This window comes from Gadus chalcogrammus, chromosome 17 (genome assembly GCF_026213295.1).
Source record: "Gadus chalcogrammus isolate NIFS_2021 chromosome 17, NIFS_Gcha_1.0, whole genome shotgun sequence".
NCBI classification, from domain to species: Eukaryota; Metazoa; Chordata; class Actinopteri; order Gadiformes; family Gadidae; genus Gadus; species Gadus chalcogrammus.
In genome coordinates, this window is record NC_079428.1 from 17,229,163 (window position 1) to 17,245,976 (window position 16,814).

At 51.4% G+C, this 16,814-nt stretch overlaps 3 protein-coding genes and 1 long non-coding RNA gene across 4 annotated transcripts; all 4 read left to right on the forward strand.

Moving 5' to 3' along the window:
- The first annotated feature begins 3,659 nt into the window (after positions 1-3,659).
- LOC130369812 (uncharacterized) lies at positions 3,660-6,089 on the forward strand. The gene is made up of 5 exons (XM_056575369.1): positions 3,660-4,933; positions 5,010-5,143; positions 5,235-5,300; positions 5,378-5,472; positions 5,589-6,089. The coding sequence occupies exons 1-5, from the start codon at positions 4,791-4,793 to the stop codon at positions 6,087-6,089; spliced, it is 939 nt and encodes a 312-aa protein (XP_056431344.1). The 5' UTR covers positions 3,660-4,790.
- Positions 6,081-8,663, forward strand: LOC130369813 (uncharacterized). Its single transcript, XM_056575371.1, has 6 exons — positions 6,081-6,439; positions 6,529-7,297; positions 7,386-7,590; positions 8,087-8,168; positions 8,255-8,314; positions 8,406-8,663. Exons 1-6 carry the CDS (start codon positions 6,221-6,223, stop codon positions 8,661-8,663), a joined length of 1,593 nt encoding a protein of 530 aa, XP_056431346.1. The 5' UTR covers positions 6,081-6,220.
- On the forward strand, positions 8,312-9,806 carry LOC130369814 (nematocyst expressed protein 3-like). The gene is made up of 3 exons (XM_056575372.1): positions 8,312-8,659; positions 8,750-9,001; positions 9,218-9,806. The coding sequence occupies exons 2-3, from the start codon at positions 8,817-8,819 to the stop codon at positions 9,804-9,806; spliced, it is 774 nt and encodes a 257-aa protein (XP_056431347.1). The 5' UTR covers positions 8,312-8,659; positions 8,750-8,816.
- Positions 9,807-13,847: 4,041 nt separating this feature from the next.
- On the forward strand, positions 13,848-14,619 carry LOC130369688 (uncharacterized). Its single transcript, XR_008892878.1, has 3 exons — positions 13,848-13,908; positions 14,005-14,315; positions 14,517-14,619. It is a non-coding gene; the product is annotated as an uncharacterized LOC130369688 (long non-coding RNA).
- Positions 14,620-16,814: the final 2,195 nt, after the last annotated feature.

A 16,814-nucleotide genomic window follows, 5' to 3' on the forward strand; every position in this document is an offset into this window, starting at 1 on the left:
ACGCTTTTTGTGCTGAACTTGCCAGCATTTGGTAACTGGTTGTCGTCATTAACTCGCCGTCGCCCTGAAATTCGGACATCAGCAGCACCTGACTGGTTCAAGCTGGCAGGTACAAGGTGCGCGCACATCGCTCAACCAATTCAACCAATGACAGTGATGCATTTTGACTGACAGACTAGATGCACAATTGGGGGGAAATATCATGCATTTTGAATGTCCAAAGAGCACAACACCAAATATTTTCGTCTTGTCTCATATACGAAAACTAAACGTACATTTCGTCATAGTTTTTATTATCAGCTCGTCATCGCCTCGTCAACGTCATAGAAAAAGTCGTTGATGAAAATCTTTGGTCATATTTTTCGTTAAGGAAATTAACACTGCCCCGAAGCCTTTCTTGGCATGATGAAACAGCAGCCGCGTACGTTTTAACCGTGCTAAAAGCCAGCCCTCTTTCCAACAGTGTCCGGAGGAAAGAGAGCACACGCGGCAAAGGGCAGGAGATGGGATCACAACCCCTCTCCGTGCACCATTTCTGGAAAGCAGCCCATTTAGCTGAGCAACACGCTCTGGTGGAGTCAGCTCTGGCACCCTGGATGGTCCGTACGACCTCCTGGGAGAGGCCGAGATCCTCTAGGCGCTCGCGTTCAGAGGCCAGGCCCACAAGCGCTGGCCGATCTCTGGGTAATCTATGATTGTTCCCCCTGCCTGTGAGAGAGCGTCTCGCCACCAAGGGAGTTCCCTCGGCGGCCCCGAGAGCAGACACTGGAGGCAGGGAAACCACGGTGCACTCGTTCGTTGCGTTGCTATGAGAATAATAGACAGCCGCTCCTCTTGGACTCGGTCCAAGACTTGGGGAATCAGAGGGACGGGTGGGGAAGCGAACAGGAGTGTGTTCGGCCACGGTCTGTGAGCAAACACATCCACCCCGAGTGGGGGATTGTCCTTCGCGCTGAGAGAGAACCACAGCTGGCGAATAGGTCGACCTCCGCTTTCCCAAACTCACTCCATATCTGATTGATCAGATCGTGGTGCAGAGTCCAGTCTCCTGGTTGGGGACCCCCCCTCGACATTATGTCTGCCCCTCTGTTCAGGACACCTGGGATGTACACTGCTCTGATGGAGAGCAAGTGCGTGTGCGCCCAGCATGACAGCTGTCTTGCTATGCTCAGCAGCTGTGCCGAGCGCCCGCCCCCTTGGCGATTTATGTATGCTGCTGTCGCTCTGTTGTCCGTGCAAATCATTACGTGTTGATTCGTCAACATCGGGGCAAAGTGTTGGATTACTTTCAACACAGTGAGGAGTTCCTCCCCAGCCCGACAGAGAAGCATCCGTGAACACCGAGATGTGTGACGTTGCTTTGCCCAACGTCACCCCTCTCATGAGAGTTCGGGGATCGCCCAAGTGGGTCAAATCGGGGCCCACTGATAGGGGAATGGTCCCTTTGCGCTGCCGTTGGCGCACCGGGTTGATGCGCAGGCGAGAGAACCATCTCTGCAGCCGCCTTACGTGAAGCAGCCCCAGTGGCACCACCGTGTGAGCGGCTGAAATCATGCCCAGCAGCCTCATGACAGAGAGGGCTGTCACGACACTGCCCGGGGAACAGTGGCGGATGAGAGACCACAGCGTCTCCATCCTCTGCTGTGAGAGCCGTGCTCTCATTACAGCTGAATCCAGCTCTACCCCCAAATACATCACACTCTGTGAGGGGAGGGGGGAGATTTTCTTCCAATTTATGGCCAAGCCTAAATTCGACAGGTGAATCACCAGCCTTTTTGTCTGAATAGCTGCTTCCTCCTTGGAGCGAGTCAGCAAAAGCAGATCGTCCAAGTAGAACAGTACTCTCATTCCTGTTGCGTGCAGCGGCTGGAGAGCCGTCTCCACGCACTTGGAAAGCGTTTTTGGGGCTAGAGAATAGCCGAACAGGAGACGGTTGTACTGGTAGTGTGACCCTTGGAATGAGAAACGCAGGAATTTCCTGTGTTTGGGGATCACTGTGACGTGGAAGTATGCGTCATTCAAATCTATAGAGGTGAACCAGTCGCCTGGTTTCACACACTAACACTCGTCTGATTGTTAACATGTGAAACGTCCTCTCCGCGATGCATTTGTTGAATAGGGCTAGATCGAGAATCTGTCTCAGCCCTCCTGTTTTCTTGGGTACCAGGAAATAACGGGAATAGAATCCCTGCATTTCCTCTCCCTTCGGGACTGTGGATATCACTTTTTTCGCTAGAGCTCCGCCAAAAGTGACAGCTGTTGATCCTTGGATGACAGCGTTGTTTCCACAATCCCGTTGAACCGTGGCGGAACGGCGGTGAACTGCAGGGTGCGACCAGGGGCGCATCTGCCTACTTTCTGGGGGGTATGCAGACACATAGCAGGCGCCCCCCCCCTCCCCCCCTCTCTTTGATCTGGGCACAAATTTGACCTAAAACACTCTGATATTGAATAAAAAAATTAATTTTGAGTGCACCAGGACAGATATCCGGCGTTTTCTTTACGCCTCGTTTCCACATACGTACATTCTCGTATGCGATCCAACCGTCTCCGACCGAAAGTCCATTCATTCCTATGCGATTCTCCGTAATGTCAGTTTTTCCTCCTCCCCTCCGTAAAATTTCTGTCCGGTATGTCCGTAATATACGATTAAAAAATTTAACTTTCGCCGTCGTTTTACGGAGATACCGTATGAAAGTTGTTATGCTTTACACAAAACATGTAAGTACCTGGCAGGCCAAACTCCTCGCCGATCTCTTTCCAAGCCTGGTTGGATTTGTTTTTATCTCTGGATATGTCGATCGTCATGTTCCAAAGTACCGGTCTCCTAAAAACGGCCATTATCATACGCTCCCCCATCATTTGTATGTGAATAAATTCATATCCGTACGTAAAACACTAGCGACTCCTTCCGTAAATTTACGAAAGCACGGATACGAAAAACATACGTGTGTGGAAACGAGGCGTTAGTGGCAGCCTTTCTAAGATGCTCTGTCAGTGTAACATCATACCGTGCTATGAGATCAAGGATACCCAGAAAATGTCAATTTCTAGGATTTCCTAACTGCATTTTGTCCCCCTCAGTGGCAGGTTTCTTTCTGCAAGGAAGAATATGCCGATCACTCGAGTCAACAGGCTCTCTGCAATTCGCTATCAATAGTTTTACCTAGGCATAAGCGGGATGCCAATTCTTTCCACATCAGATAAGCATTTATGTGGTAACCACTTCTTTCATGGTGCTTCAGTATCTTTGAAAGACACTGCCAGTTATTATACCCCACCACAAGGCGCGTGTCAGCAACTCTAGCTTCACCAAAAAGCTTACCTGCAAAACAATAGAATCTGTTAGAACTGTTGGAGTACAGTAACCAATACGGGTGGGAAAAATAATCGATTCTTCGATGCATCGCAATACTGTGTAGCAGGGGCGGAGTGGGGCACTAATAGCCACCGGGAGAATCCTCCCCGGTCCGGCCCCACCCCCCCGCAACACCATTTATTTATATATTTTTTCAGTAATAAAAAAAAAAATCGGTAAAAATGAATGATATGATTCTAATTAAGAAATTAAAAATGGGTAAAATAGGTCACAGTTCTGCTCTGTGCGGAGGAGAATTGGCGCCCTTCCTTACAAGACCAGTAACCATAGCAACGCCGGTAAACAAAAGCACTCCGGATGGCCGTAGTGCTCCTCGCACTACGGCCATCCGGAGGCGCACAGAGCTTTTGGCCGTGATATTATCTATAAAATTATATTATACTATTATATATAAAACGTTATATGACGGAGTAACCTAGTTTCAAAGTTTATATCATTTATGCTCGGTAATACCGGTGTAACGTGTTGACACGACTAGACGACTACTACTACATGTTCCAAATCTGTTAACGTATTCTCCATCCATTAAAAGAGAAAGATCAGTTAAGTCATTAATTCGTCTGATATATACCAGCCAGCACATACACATTTGACTAGCAGCTTGTGCTAGCTCCCGCCTAGCAATAACGTCAATGGTGGAGCTCTGGCTAATTCACCTGCACATCTCTTTAATACCTGATTTCAGCACTTAGATGCATCCCCCTCCAGCATCCGCTTCTTCTTTATTCTGGCCTTTTCAGCCCCTCCTTTCTCTTTTCTCTTCTTGCCTTCCATGAGTGCCACAACAAGCAAAAGAAAGCAACCACGAACTTGCTCGCCTTCTCTGTCTGACGCGTCTTTAGGGCCATGCCATTAGACGTGGGGCCGCTCATATATCCCCCTACATTTCCGAAAATGGACTTGACCTGCAAGCTGTTTATTGGATAAACGCATTTCCCAATCCCAGGAGTCTTTGCTCCATTCTACGTCAATTCAAGAACAAACATACTAAAGTAAACTGTAGTTCGTATTATTTATTCATGGCCATGAAAGTTCTGTAACGCCTGAATAATGAAGAATTAAATGAATTAAAAACGTATGGGGAGTGCTGCTTGTAAATCGTGAAAAATGCATTGGTGTAATTGTGATATAAAGGCTGGTCTAAATGTGAAATTATTAATGTGTGATTTCGGTGTTTGAAATGCAACCGCGATTTGCATAGGAGAGGTGTTAATAGTGGGGGGAGAGCAACAGGTCACTCTCAGGCTAAACCTAATGGCCTCTTGACATTAACGTTGACAGTATTAACCTAACACCCCTGATGGTTAAATGCCTCTTTTTGTATATTGGGTAAAAAAACCTCTAATTTGCCGAAATTGAGTGATAGGTTATACAATTAAGAATCGCCTCCTACGCCGGGCTGTTCCCACCCATGGTGACGGCCGTCGCCAGGCGTAGGTTGTGCGAGGGCTCCGCGTCTTCCAGGGGGCTGGACGACGCGCTGGTGGGGTTCGGGGTGCATTCGCACCGGACCTACAAGTCCCTGTATGGCGCGCGGGACCAAGAGAGTCGAACGTAAGTAGTGTGTGTGTGTGTTGATTTTGTGTGTGTGTGTGCTGATTTTGTGTGTTTTTTCTTTGCTCTACTACAGCTATGTGGCTTGGGTCAGGACGCAGAAGGTGGGAGCTACTGCGTCAAGGATGGGGACCCTGAAGCAGTATGTGCTGGCCCGGGACGCTGAGCCCACAGCAGCACCGGAGCCAGGACATGTCCTCCCACGGCCAGGTAACTGCACTGTCTACAAAACAGCCTGGCTTTAAACAACACAACAGTGCTTCATCAGTTCATGTTGTCGTCTCGTTGTCGTTCTTTGCAGGTGTCTCCTACTCTGACCCGGCCGACGCAGAACTGCTCGCCGCTGCCAACGAGGTCGACCCTCCCAGTGAGTATACGTTTTGATGTGAATACACTTGTACCACACGTGTAACGCACCTCCCTAACGCTCATATGGGTTGTCAGGCATGTCCAGGGACGCCCCGCCAGCCGCGGCCCCGCTGGAAGGACCAGCACCAGGTCCAGGACCGATGGCCACGAGGCCTGCCTCCGGCAAAGAGGTTTGTATAATGTGTGTGTGTGTGTGTGTGTGTATATGATGTGTGTGTTTATGTGTGCCTGTCTGCTGAACATTCACACCCGCTAACTGTGTGTGTCTGCTGCGTGTGTGTTTCAGCTGCTTCCCCTCAGCTGGAGGAAGACGCTGCCTGAGGAGCAGCAGGAGTGGGTTGGCCGGGTGCTGTTCCGCAGGGACCCCAGCAGTGGGAAGGCTGTCCTCACCACACCGCCCCGACTGTGGTGGTACCCGCCAGGCGCCCGGCTCCTCTACACTCAGCCCCCCGCCACAGCCCACGCCTTCTTCCAGCGCCCCTTCTTCCTCTGGCTTCCGTATCGGATGTGGGCGTACCACTCCAAGTGCCCCGCCGATGGGGGTAAGCTGATGGGCGCTGGCCTATACAAGACCGTGCGGAGGGTCTTGGACAGGAGCGGGTGGTATTACATGGCCACAGAGTGCCTTCAGTGCCCCTCCTGTGGCAAGAAGGTGGCGGGCTGGTCCCAGGACATCCTGGAGCAGCTGGACGTTGCTCACCGCGAGCAATTCCCGGCCGTTCTGACCTACAAGTACGTCACTTTTAGTCATTCTGCGTTTACCCAGCGTATTGTCGCTCGTGGTTAACTACGGTTAACTGTCTGCGTTCTCTGTTTCCAGGTTGTCCTGCGACAGGGCGGTGATAGCGATGCTCAAGGAGCGCACCTTGGGCAACGGCGTCTCGTGCCTCCCTGGTGGAGCAGCACTCCAGGGACTGGATGCAGCGCTCCATCGCCTACCTCTCTGTGCTCCGCAAGCTGCGGGGCCCCGGAGCGGCCCAGAAGGACGACGTGTCCCTGCCGACCTTCGTCAAGGTACCCGGGCTCACCTGGTTTGGTCGGGTGTACGTGCTGGAGGCCATGACCAGGCTGGACGAGACCAAGGCCAGGGTGACGTCGATCTTCGGCGACATCCTAAAGATGGACTCCACCAAGAAGGTGAGGTTTCTCTCTCCGTGTGCCGTCGCCTCGTATGACGTATGTGTGCTGTCCGTCCGTGTGTCTAAACGTGTGATTGTGTCTTGCAGATCGCCAAAAAGCTCGCGGGCGCCGCCGCCGGGTCTGCCGCCTGGATGACCAACGTTGGTAACGAGTACGGGCAGGTGCTCGTGTCCGTCCTCACCTCGGCCGAGGGGGAAGGACTGACCAACATGGCGGCCGGCCTGATGCGGCGGTACCGCGAAGCCGGGAAGGCCTCTCCGAGGGTCCTGTATGTGGACCGGGACTGCTGTGCCGCCGTGGGCAATTCTGCCACGCACGGCATGTACCACGAGTGGCAGGAGCTGGTGGTGCGGCTGGACGTGTGGCACCTCATGCGGCGCTTCGCGAGGGGCGTCACCACCGACAGCCACCAGCTCTACGGCCTCTTCATGGCCAGGCTGTCCTTCGCCATCTTCGAGTGGGACGGCGAGGACGTGCGGCGCCTGAAGGAGGCCAAGCAGTCCTCGGAGGGGAGGGACGCCCAGGTCACGCTGTCCGCCAAGGAGCTGGCTCGCCACTGTCGCCGCCGTACGAGGGGTGCGGCGGAGACGGAGCGGCTCATCCAGGAGGTGCTGGACGCCTTCTGGCATGTGACGGACACCATGGGCGTCCCTTTGATCGACCGCGCCCGCATGGAGGACATCTGGGGCACGCAGCGCCGCCACCTCGACTGCGTCCAGGACCCAGAGGGGGTGGAGCTGTACACCAAGACGGGAGAGATCACCAAGGGTGGTGTGAGGCTCCCCGTCTTCCGGTGCGCTCGCGGCTCCACCTCCCTCGAGTCCTTCCACCTGCACCAGTGCCGCTTCGTTCCGGGTAAATCTATTTCCACCGCGTTGACAAAGTTCTGCTTGTTTGTTTTCCTTTTTCACTAACTCTTCTCCCCCTCGTGTTTTATGTACAGGTACCACCTCGAGTGACGTCCACTATCAGGTGTACCTGCTCGAGGGCCTGGCTCGGTGGAACGAGGACCGCGGCAGGGCGGCAGTCGAGGGAGGACCGCGAGCGGCGCTGCGGTGCGACAGCGCCCGGCTGCAGCACAGCTTCAACGAGCTGGCCTCTGAGGTCAACGGGGTCCAGCCGGTCGACGACTTCACCCAGCCCAGAGAGTACACAGGTACATGGAGATTAGCGACAGAGAGTGTTTGCTGCGGCTGTTCTTGTGGCATCTGCTAATGTGTGTGTGTGTGTGTGTGTGTGTGTGTGTCTGTCTCTGCAGGGGAACTCTTACGCCCCGTGCCCACTACCTCCGTCAGTTGTCCGTTGCCCATTGACTTTGAATGGGGACGGTCGCGCAATGCATTGTGGATCCGTCCGTTGACTTGGAGCGTTCGCCACCGTCAAAAAGTTGAAAAATGTTCAACTTTTTCGGCAGCGACGGTTCCGTCATCCAATCAGATCCCGTATGCAAATTTAAGCACTGTGACGCGACTCGGGCTCTGACGATACTGGAAAGCGGGAAAGCGGGTCTTCTTGCCTCGCAACAAGCAGGAAGAAGCGGGAAGAACCCGGCGAACCGATTTGATTGGCTGACGGATGCATCTGCAAAGACTACTCCCCCATCCGTCAGCCACGCCTTCTGACGTCCGTTGACTGACGGTGCAGTGGGCACGAGGAGTTAGGGGTGGAGGACTTGTACTCCCAGTCGGGCGCTGTGCTGCAGCCGGATCCCGAACCTCTGGATGGGGCAGAGGAGGAGGAGGAGGAGCACCCGGAGGAGGAGCCAGAGGACACCACAGCGCCCTGCTCCAGGAGCCCTGCGGTGTGCTCCAGGTCGATGCCACCTTGGGATCGCCCCTTTCCGAGGTGGAGGAGAAGATGGAGGAGGAGGAAGTGAGTGGCAGTCGCCTGTCCACATTTCATATCGGCCGCGGTGTTTGTGTGCGGCGTCTCATCGTGTGCCGTGTCTGTGCGTTTTTTTCAGGACGTCGTCGGGCCGGACGGTCAGCCCGGGTACCACCACGCGGTGGCCCTGGCCCACGGCCTCGTGGAGCTGCGTCACCACGCCTTCGTCACCGCCCGTCAGACCAGAGGCATCATCGCTCTCTGGGAGAGGCTGACGGAGCGGGACAAGGCGCCGGTGACCTTCACCCCCCGCCACCAGGACCGGCTGGCTAAAGGACGGTTCAAGACCAGCAACCGCCACGCCCACATCCCGGGAGTGGACAGTGTGAAGCGGTAAGCAGTGCATTAACAATTTCCTTCAATCTTTTTTTTTTTAACAGCCCCCTATAATCAGTAACTAACACGCTCTCTCTCTCTCTACAGTGTCGTCGTGGGTAAGGGTGCGGGAGCGGCACAGTACCCAAGCCTCAGCAGGGTCGTCGAGGCCATCATGTTGGAGCTGTGCCGCGTCCACAGCGGCGACGCCAAGACCATCGCCGGGGCACGCCTCAACCGCTGGGGTGCCGTCATGAGGGATTACAAATTGATCCAGGACAACGTGGTCAACTGTCCTGCCCTCATGGCGAGCACCCGCATCATGCTGTATGACGTGAACCAGCGGACCCTGTCCATGTGGTAAGTCCATATACTTTGGCTCGCAGAACTGGTGTGTGTGTGTGTGTGTGTGTGTGTGTGTGTGTGTGTGTGTGTGTGTGTGTGTGTGTGTGTGTGTGTGTGTGTGTGTGTGTGTGTGTGTGTGTGTGTGTGTGTGTGTGTGTGTGTGTGTGTGTGTGTCGTCGTGATTTATATCTTTGTCGTCATAATTAACGCATTGTTTCTATTTCTTGAAAGGCAAAACACCAGGGAAAAAAACAAGATGAGGGACTCCCTCGCAGTCCCGGGGCCCAGCGCTCCCCAGACTGCAGCGGAGCCCCTGTCGGCCCCACGGACTCTGCTGCAGCAGCCCCAGCAGCCAGACCAGCCCCTCCAGCACCACCTGCCCGCGGATGCCTCTGGTCTGGCGGCAACAATCAGAGGGCCGCTGGCCCCGGAGCTCTACGACCTCGTGGTGAAGCAGCAGAGTGTCACCGCCACCGCCCCCCCGGACCTCAGCCCGCTCCCAGCCGCGGCCACCGCTCCAGCCATTGCCGCTCCGGCCGTCGCCATTGCTGGAGCCATGCCCCGCACCACTGCCTGGAGGCACAGGGTCCTGGAGGAGAAGGCGCGTCGTGCCCGGGAGCTAGGGGTCTACCTCAAGCCCCCTAAAAAGGTCTCGGGCTTTACCTGCAAGCGCTGTGGCCAGCACAAGACCAGGGAGAACGGCCACAGCCGCTACAAGCGGGAGACCTTTTGCGCCCGGGCCGACGGGGGAACGGTGGAGCAGTGGCGCAGTGATCGGCTGGCCAGAGACCGCGAGGCCCCCCCCCCGCCGCCACCCTGACATTCTCTCCCCCCCCCCCACCCACAGCAGTGTGGAGCTGGCTGTGTAGAGGGACCACCAGCCATTCATTGTAAATTATGTATATATATATATATAAACAGCCTACCGTTACCGAAAGACTCTGTGTCGTTTGTGTGGAAGAAAGAACGATTTTTGCTCAAATCACATCACAAAAAGAAAACACACCTTAAAAGCTGGTTGAAAAAAAGCCATTCTTTGTTAAACAATGTATAAATTAACAACACATAAAAGAGGGTTGCTAAAAGTCATTATTTTTTCCAGATCATGCATGCGCATCCATTAATTTCTGCTACCTTTTTGGCTGTCCGAGTATTTTCCTTAAATCATGTCTTTAACTGCCACACACACACACACACACACACACTTCAAACAGCATGATGGACACACACACATCACACACATCTATCATGACAGTAGCAGTGGGAATTAGAAGTGAAGCGCAGAGAGCCCCCCCCGACACCCTGAGTTCATTTCACACCTCCAACTTGGACTCTTTTGTCTATCAGGATGACTGATCAAGCTAAGACAAAAGATCAGACAGGGCAGCTGGCCTCGGGAAAGTCTCCCGTGTGCAGGTGAAGGTGAAGGTCCACCCCTTTCTCGTACAAGGTTCAAATAGGGCTGCAGGAGATGCCTCTAAACCACACTACGATGGAAGCCACTAACAGCAACCTCGGAGCGCAGCCTGAGCCAGAGGCCGTGGAACCAGAAGGTGTGTATCTAACTTGCTAAATTGTTGTGTGTGTGTGTGTGTGCACATCCATCCATTTAATTTGACCTAGACTAAAAGTGTTCTATATTGCCTTGTGTTCAGAGTCCGACAGCGCTGCTGCTGCTCCTCCTCCTCCATCAAAGAGGAAAAGGAAGCACAGGTGGACGCCAAGCAGGGTTACCATTTGCCGCCACAAGTCCCAACTGAGGCAGGACACCAGGGTGTTGAATGAGCAAAAGGGGAAGCCCCAATGCCAGCCGGGGGACCCCTGCCCCACGTGCGCCCAACCCAGGACCCTGGACACGGGGCACGCGCTGTACAAGAGCAGTGCGTACTGAGAGTCAGAGGCGGGGCCTCACCGCTCGTGAGTGGCTAATCAGCCAACAGGCCCCGAAGGACGCCGGGAAGGTGCCCAGGACCACCCTCTGGAACATCGCCCGCAGGAAGGAAATCGGCGACTCCTCTTCCCCTCGACGCAAAACGCACAAGCTGCGGATCTGCCAGCGGTGCCTCCAGCCGGCGCAGAAAGATTTTGGCCACAGCCGGTTCGACGGGGAGAACTTCTGCTCCCTCTACGCCGGCAAAGGCGTAGACCTGTGGCTGGCCGAGAAGAGGCAAATTGATTGTTTCTGAATGCGTTTCGAAGTAAACTGCTTGCATTTACCTGAAGAACTAAAATTCGATGTTGAAATCCGTTCACCAGGAAGCAGAGGAAGCAGCGGGAGGAGAGGAGGGTGAAGGGCCCAGTGTCAGCCCCTGGAGAGGAACACAGCCCCGGCAGAGTGTGAGGCTGCTCCTCCCCGGGAACCCCCCTCCTGTGTTGTGCATGTTTTTAATTTAATAAATCTATTTGAATTACACACGCTTGTCCCTTCTTTTTACTTTAAGCAACAAGTCCACAACAACAATGATAACAAACGTTTTTAGTTTAATAATAAAAAAGCAATACATTAGAAACAGTGTAAAAGCGTCTCGAAATAAAGCCATTCTTTAAGAAACAATCACATTGAAAATAAAGCCTTTAATAAACAGTGAAAATAAAGCCATTCTTTAAGAAACAATCACATTGAAAATAAAGCCATTCTTTAATAAACAAGCAATATATCGAAAATAAAGCCGCTCTTTGATAAACAATCAATACATTGAAAATAACGCCATTCTTTAATAAGCAATCACATTGAAAATAAAGCCTTCTTTGATAAACAATTGTGGCAACCCGGCGGCCCCAAACCCCTGAAGCCGAGGGGGAGGCGGTGGATGGCGTATACCGCCGATATCCACCAGCCGGAGCCCAAGAGGCCTCACCGACGGGAGTGACCTCCCCCTCCAGGGACGAGACCGGCCCGGCCGGAGAGACAATTCCCCTGGACACCACCGTGGCTCACGGAGTCACACGTATGATTTCTGATTTTCCCCTTTATTTAATGAATAAACGCCCTACCGGGCTTTGAACGACTTGGCGTGTGTTGATTTCGCCCGTGAGAGACGTTCCACACAATCGATGCATTGAAAATAAAGCCGTTCTTTAATAAACAAGCAATACGTTGAAAATAAAGCCTCTCTTTGATAAACAAGCGACGCATTGCAATAACGGACACGGGTCGAATCAGACGAACGCTTGTTTATAAAGGTACCGGTCCCTCGACATGGGCGTTTCCACCCGTGTCCCGACCCGACCCTGTGCGTTCCGTTTCGTTCCGATCGTTCCGAGTTCGACCCCGAACCGTCGGTTCGACCGGTTGGACCGAACTTATTCTCGGTCCGAGGTGCCCGCGGGGGCCGGGACGGGCCCGAGGTGCGGTGGCCGGAAGGGGGCGCCAAAGCGGTCCGTCCCGCGGGCCGAACCCCGATAGTGAAGAACGGTAAGCTTCCTTTGCGCTATCTGTCCAGCGATGCTCTGTTTCTCAGCCAATCGGCTTCAGCTCAAGTATCGCCCGCCCAATCAGCAACCCGCATCTGCCCGAGAATCCTCAACACGAGAATCACACGCCCAATCAGCAACCCGCATCAACTCGAGAATCCTCAACACGAGAATCACCCGCCCAATCAGCAACCCGCATCTGCCCGAGAATCAATCACCCGCGCCCAATCAGCAAGGACAACCGCTTCGACAGGAGAATCTTCCACGTGTGAATCGGCCATTATCTCAGTCTGCATTCTAAGATAAGGTAGGTCATCCTGAACCTAGCTGCTATCCTATCTGTACATGTCCACATGTAAATGTGAAAAATGCATTAAAATGTGAGGGGACGACTCGGTTATATGCTATAGACCCTAGTGTGTATGTGGTATGAAGGCTGGGACGAATTTCGAATTATAAATATGTTAAACTTAACTTTGAAATTACGGAGAGTCGCGATTCCCATTGAAACGTATTGCGCGGCGGTTAGCAATCACAACGAGTGCTGGTAAATCGTGAAAGATGCATTAAAATGCGATCAGACGACTCGGTTATATGCTATAGAACCTCGTGTGTATGTGGTATGAATGCTGGGACGAATTTTGAATAATAAATATGTTAAACTTAATGTTGAAATTACGGAGTCGCGATTCCCATTGAAACGTATTGCGCGGCGGTTAGCATTCACAACGAGTGCTGGTAAATCGTGAAAAATGCATTAAAATGCGATCAGGCGACTCGGTTATATGCTATATACCATAGAGTGTGTGTGGTATGAAGGTTGGGACGAATTTCGAATTATAAATATGTTAAACTTAATGTTGAAATTACGGAGAGTCGCGATTCCCATTGAAACGGATGGCGCGGCGATTAGCATTCCAACCTTTCAAACCATCTGTTATCTTTCCTGTAACAAGCATCCATGAACATAAAAGTCACTTTAAGGGAGTAAACTGTAATGCTCGTTTAATAAAATGCTTGTTTAATGCTGTGCCGTGTCATTTGTTGTCATTGTAGATGTCTTTTGCCAATTTAACGATGACGCCCTGCGGGCCTCTAATGCGACGGCGGCCTTCACCGCCGCCATGGCGCCACGTGGGCCCCAGGTTACCGCCAGGGCCAAGAAGCCGGGGGAGGTGGAGAAGGAGGCCCGAGCCTGCGTCTTCTCCGAGGGTGGTGACCCTGGGAGGGTCAGACCTTCCGATGGCTCCTGGAGAACGACGCGGGCTATGCCTGTCATGTGGACGCCAGTCACCAGCGGGAGCGGGAAACGAGTGCCTCGGACAGTCCGCTCATGGCCAACAAGGACAGCCTCGCCCGCTACTCCTGCGCCCACCCCGCTTTTGCAGAGCACCTGAAGTTCCGCCAGGCGCAGGAGGAGGCCCGGGCGAGGCGCTTGTTGGTTTCGAGCTGTTCAAAGAGGACACCCTGAAGGAGCTGTACAACTCCAAGGACAAGCAGCGTCTGACGTAAGTCATATTGTGGTGAAGGGCAGTGGAGATGGTGCTGTGACATGTTTATATTTAATATTTATATATAGTTGATTTTCGATCATTGGCTTGCAGCTACGTCAAGTGGCTACGGCGGAAGACACCGCAGCCTGGGAGCTCCATGGATGTCGCCATTAAGTACATCTCGGGCCGAGACAAGGAGCGGTCGGCGGAGGCGGCTGCTACACCCCCTCCGCCCGCCAGCAGCAGCGGCCCCAGCACCTCCACCAGCAAGGCCGCTGCTTCCACCGTGCTGCCGCCCCGTAAGCCGACCGCTCCCAATTTCTCGGCCCTTGTGCCGGGCGTCCGATGGTCCCAGGGGAGCTGCAGGCCCAGATCAGGAAACTGATGACCCCACCAGCACGGCCTGGCAACTTAAGGACAAGGTATGCTAAGCGCTCTCCCTCTCTCTTGTTGTAGTAGAAGATGGTGATTTATTTCATTACATTACATAATACACTTAGCTGAGGCTTTTATCCAAAGCCACTTATTCTTTTTGTTTGTATGCGAGATTAAGTGTATAAATGCCATAATGCCGATGGTTTATCCTCACACTGTGCTGAAAATGTCTTTGAAATGTCTTAAAGATATGGTGCCCAGAAGGGGATGCTGTATGGAGCGACAGCGCTGGACCCGCGTTTTAAGGCCCTCCTCTCCCTGACTGCTGAAGAGCAAGATGAGGTATTTTCCAGGCTGAGGCTGCTTCTGCTGCACCTGATGTAAGTATTTAAACTGTAAATACTAAATAAATAAATAAATAAATAAATAAATAGTAAACACTGTTCCACCAGTAGAACATTTAACGCCATGATACACAGGGCAACTTTTTTTGGCAATATTGCCAGGCAACATCATGATTCGCTATTCATTTTCTGCTGCTAATGCACGTCTCTTGATAATGTGTGATATAAACAGTCTAAAAAACATGTTGTACTACTCTGTGTATCATCACATTTATAGTCATTGAAAACACTTTACTACCATAGTACTTCTATGACACAATACATTTATTACGGGTCATGTTTTAACTGGTTAAAACATTCTCTATTGAATTATGTGAATAATATTATTTCTTGTTATTTAACAGGTAAATACTGATGGTGAGACTGAGGAGGAGGAAGGAGCTGAAGAGAGGGTGACCTCGCCCAGGAAATGCAGTGCGTTCGAGTCCCTCTTTGGACAGGCCTACAGAGCACCATCGGTACATGCAGATGGAAGAAAAACTCCATCTAAACGGGCGGAGGAAGGGATAACTAAATACAGGGCAGAACCACCTGCTTCCCTGAATGAAAGCCCTTTGACCTGGTGGAGGTCACGTGAAGGGGAGCTCCCACTCTTAGCGCGCCTGGCAGGGCACTACCTCTGCGTCCCAGGGACCAGCGTTCCATCGGAGAGGGTATTTTCCACTGCGGGTGATATCATCACAGCAAAAAGGAGCTGCATCACCCCAGAGTATGTCAATGAGCTCCTTTCTCTAAGTGAGACTGTTACTGTTTTGAAAGTCGTAGATTACTGATGAATTTAAAGAGTTAAATAATATACTTTGGTGAATATTTTGTGCAACGTTCATTTGCACTTTTACATTTGCACTTTTTTTGCTTACTGGAAGATGGAGGCTTATGGTTGAAGCTTCTGATGAATTTAATGAGTTAAATAATATACTTTGGTGATTCGGTGAATATTTTTTTGCAACGTTCATTTGCACTTTTACATTTGCACTTTTTTTGCTTACTGGAAGATGGAGGCTTATGGTTGAAGCTTCTGATGAATTTAATGAGTTAAATAATATACTTTGGTGATTCGGTGAATATTTTTTTGCAACGTTCATTTGCACTTTTACATTTGCACTTTTTTTGCTTACTGGAAGATGGAGGCTTATGGTTGAAGTTTCTGATGAATTTAATGAGTTAACTAATATACTTTCGTTGATATTTTTGCAACGTTCAACGTGCACTTTTGCCTTTGTTGAACTTTTACTTACTGGAAGATGCAGGAATTTTTAATGTTAATATTTTAGTAAATATGTTGAAAAAATATGAATTTAAGGAGTTTTATAATACTTGAATATTTTATCTTAAATGGTATCTTTACAATGGTTATATTTATATATTTTAGGAAGATGGAGGCAGTTTTGTTTATAGTTGCCTGGATTGTCATCAATGTAGCCTACAAAATAAAAACATGCATTTTGCAGTGTGTTGCATGGAGATAATTTCATTAATCTATTGAATTAGGCAGGCCATCACGTTGAATGGAATGTAAAATCTTGCTAAGGATGTTAATTAACAGTCACAACTACAAGATTTTAGTCACAATGAATGATTTTAGAGATGAATTAATGATGATAGCCTATAAAGAATATTTCCTTACAACTTAAGAAAAGTATCATTCAATCTAGGAGCAGATGGAACCGATTCGGATCGAATCGAATCGTGATTAATCGATTTAAAGCCTTCAGAATCGAATCGATTCAGGAACTTGGCCGTGATACCCAGCCCTATTCTTGTACTATTGGTGGATCTTTGCGTTATGAGCTTCAGGTGTATCGTGTGGGACCTAATCGCGATCTTGAAAGACCCAGATGCTCCGATGCCCTTGGTGTGGACCAGGGTTCCCTTTTCCAGCAAGCTTCTGATGGCGACCTTGATGCGGGTCTTCTCCACATCGTAACCATCGGCGGCCAAAACGTTCTTAAGTGCTGGCAGAGAAACTCTGCTTCGCTCTTTGGAAGCGGACACGGCTTTGGCGATCAGATCGCCGACACTGGGTCCGACCTTCTTCGCCGGGGATTTCTTTGCGACGGGCTTGGGTGCCTTCTTGGGGGCTCTTCTTGGCCGCTACCTTCTTGGCCACCACCTTCTTGGGGCTCTTCTTCGCCACCGCGG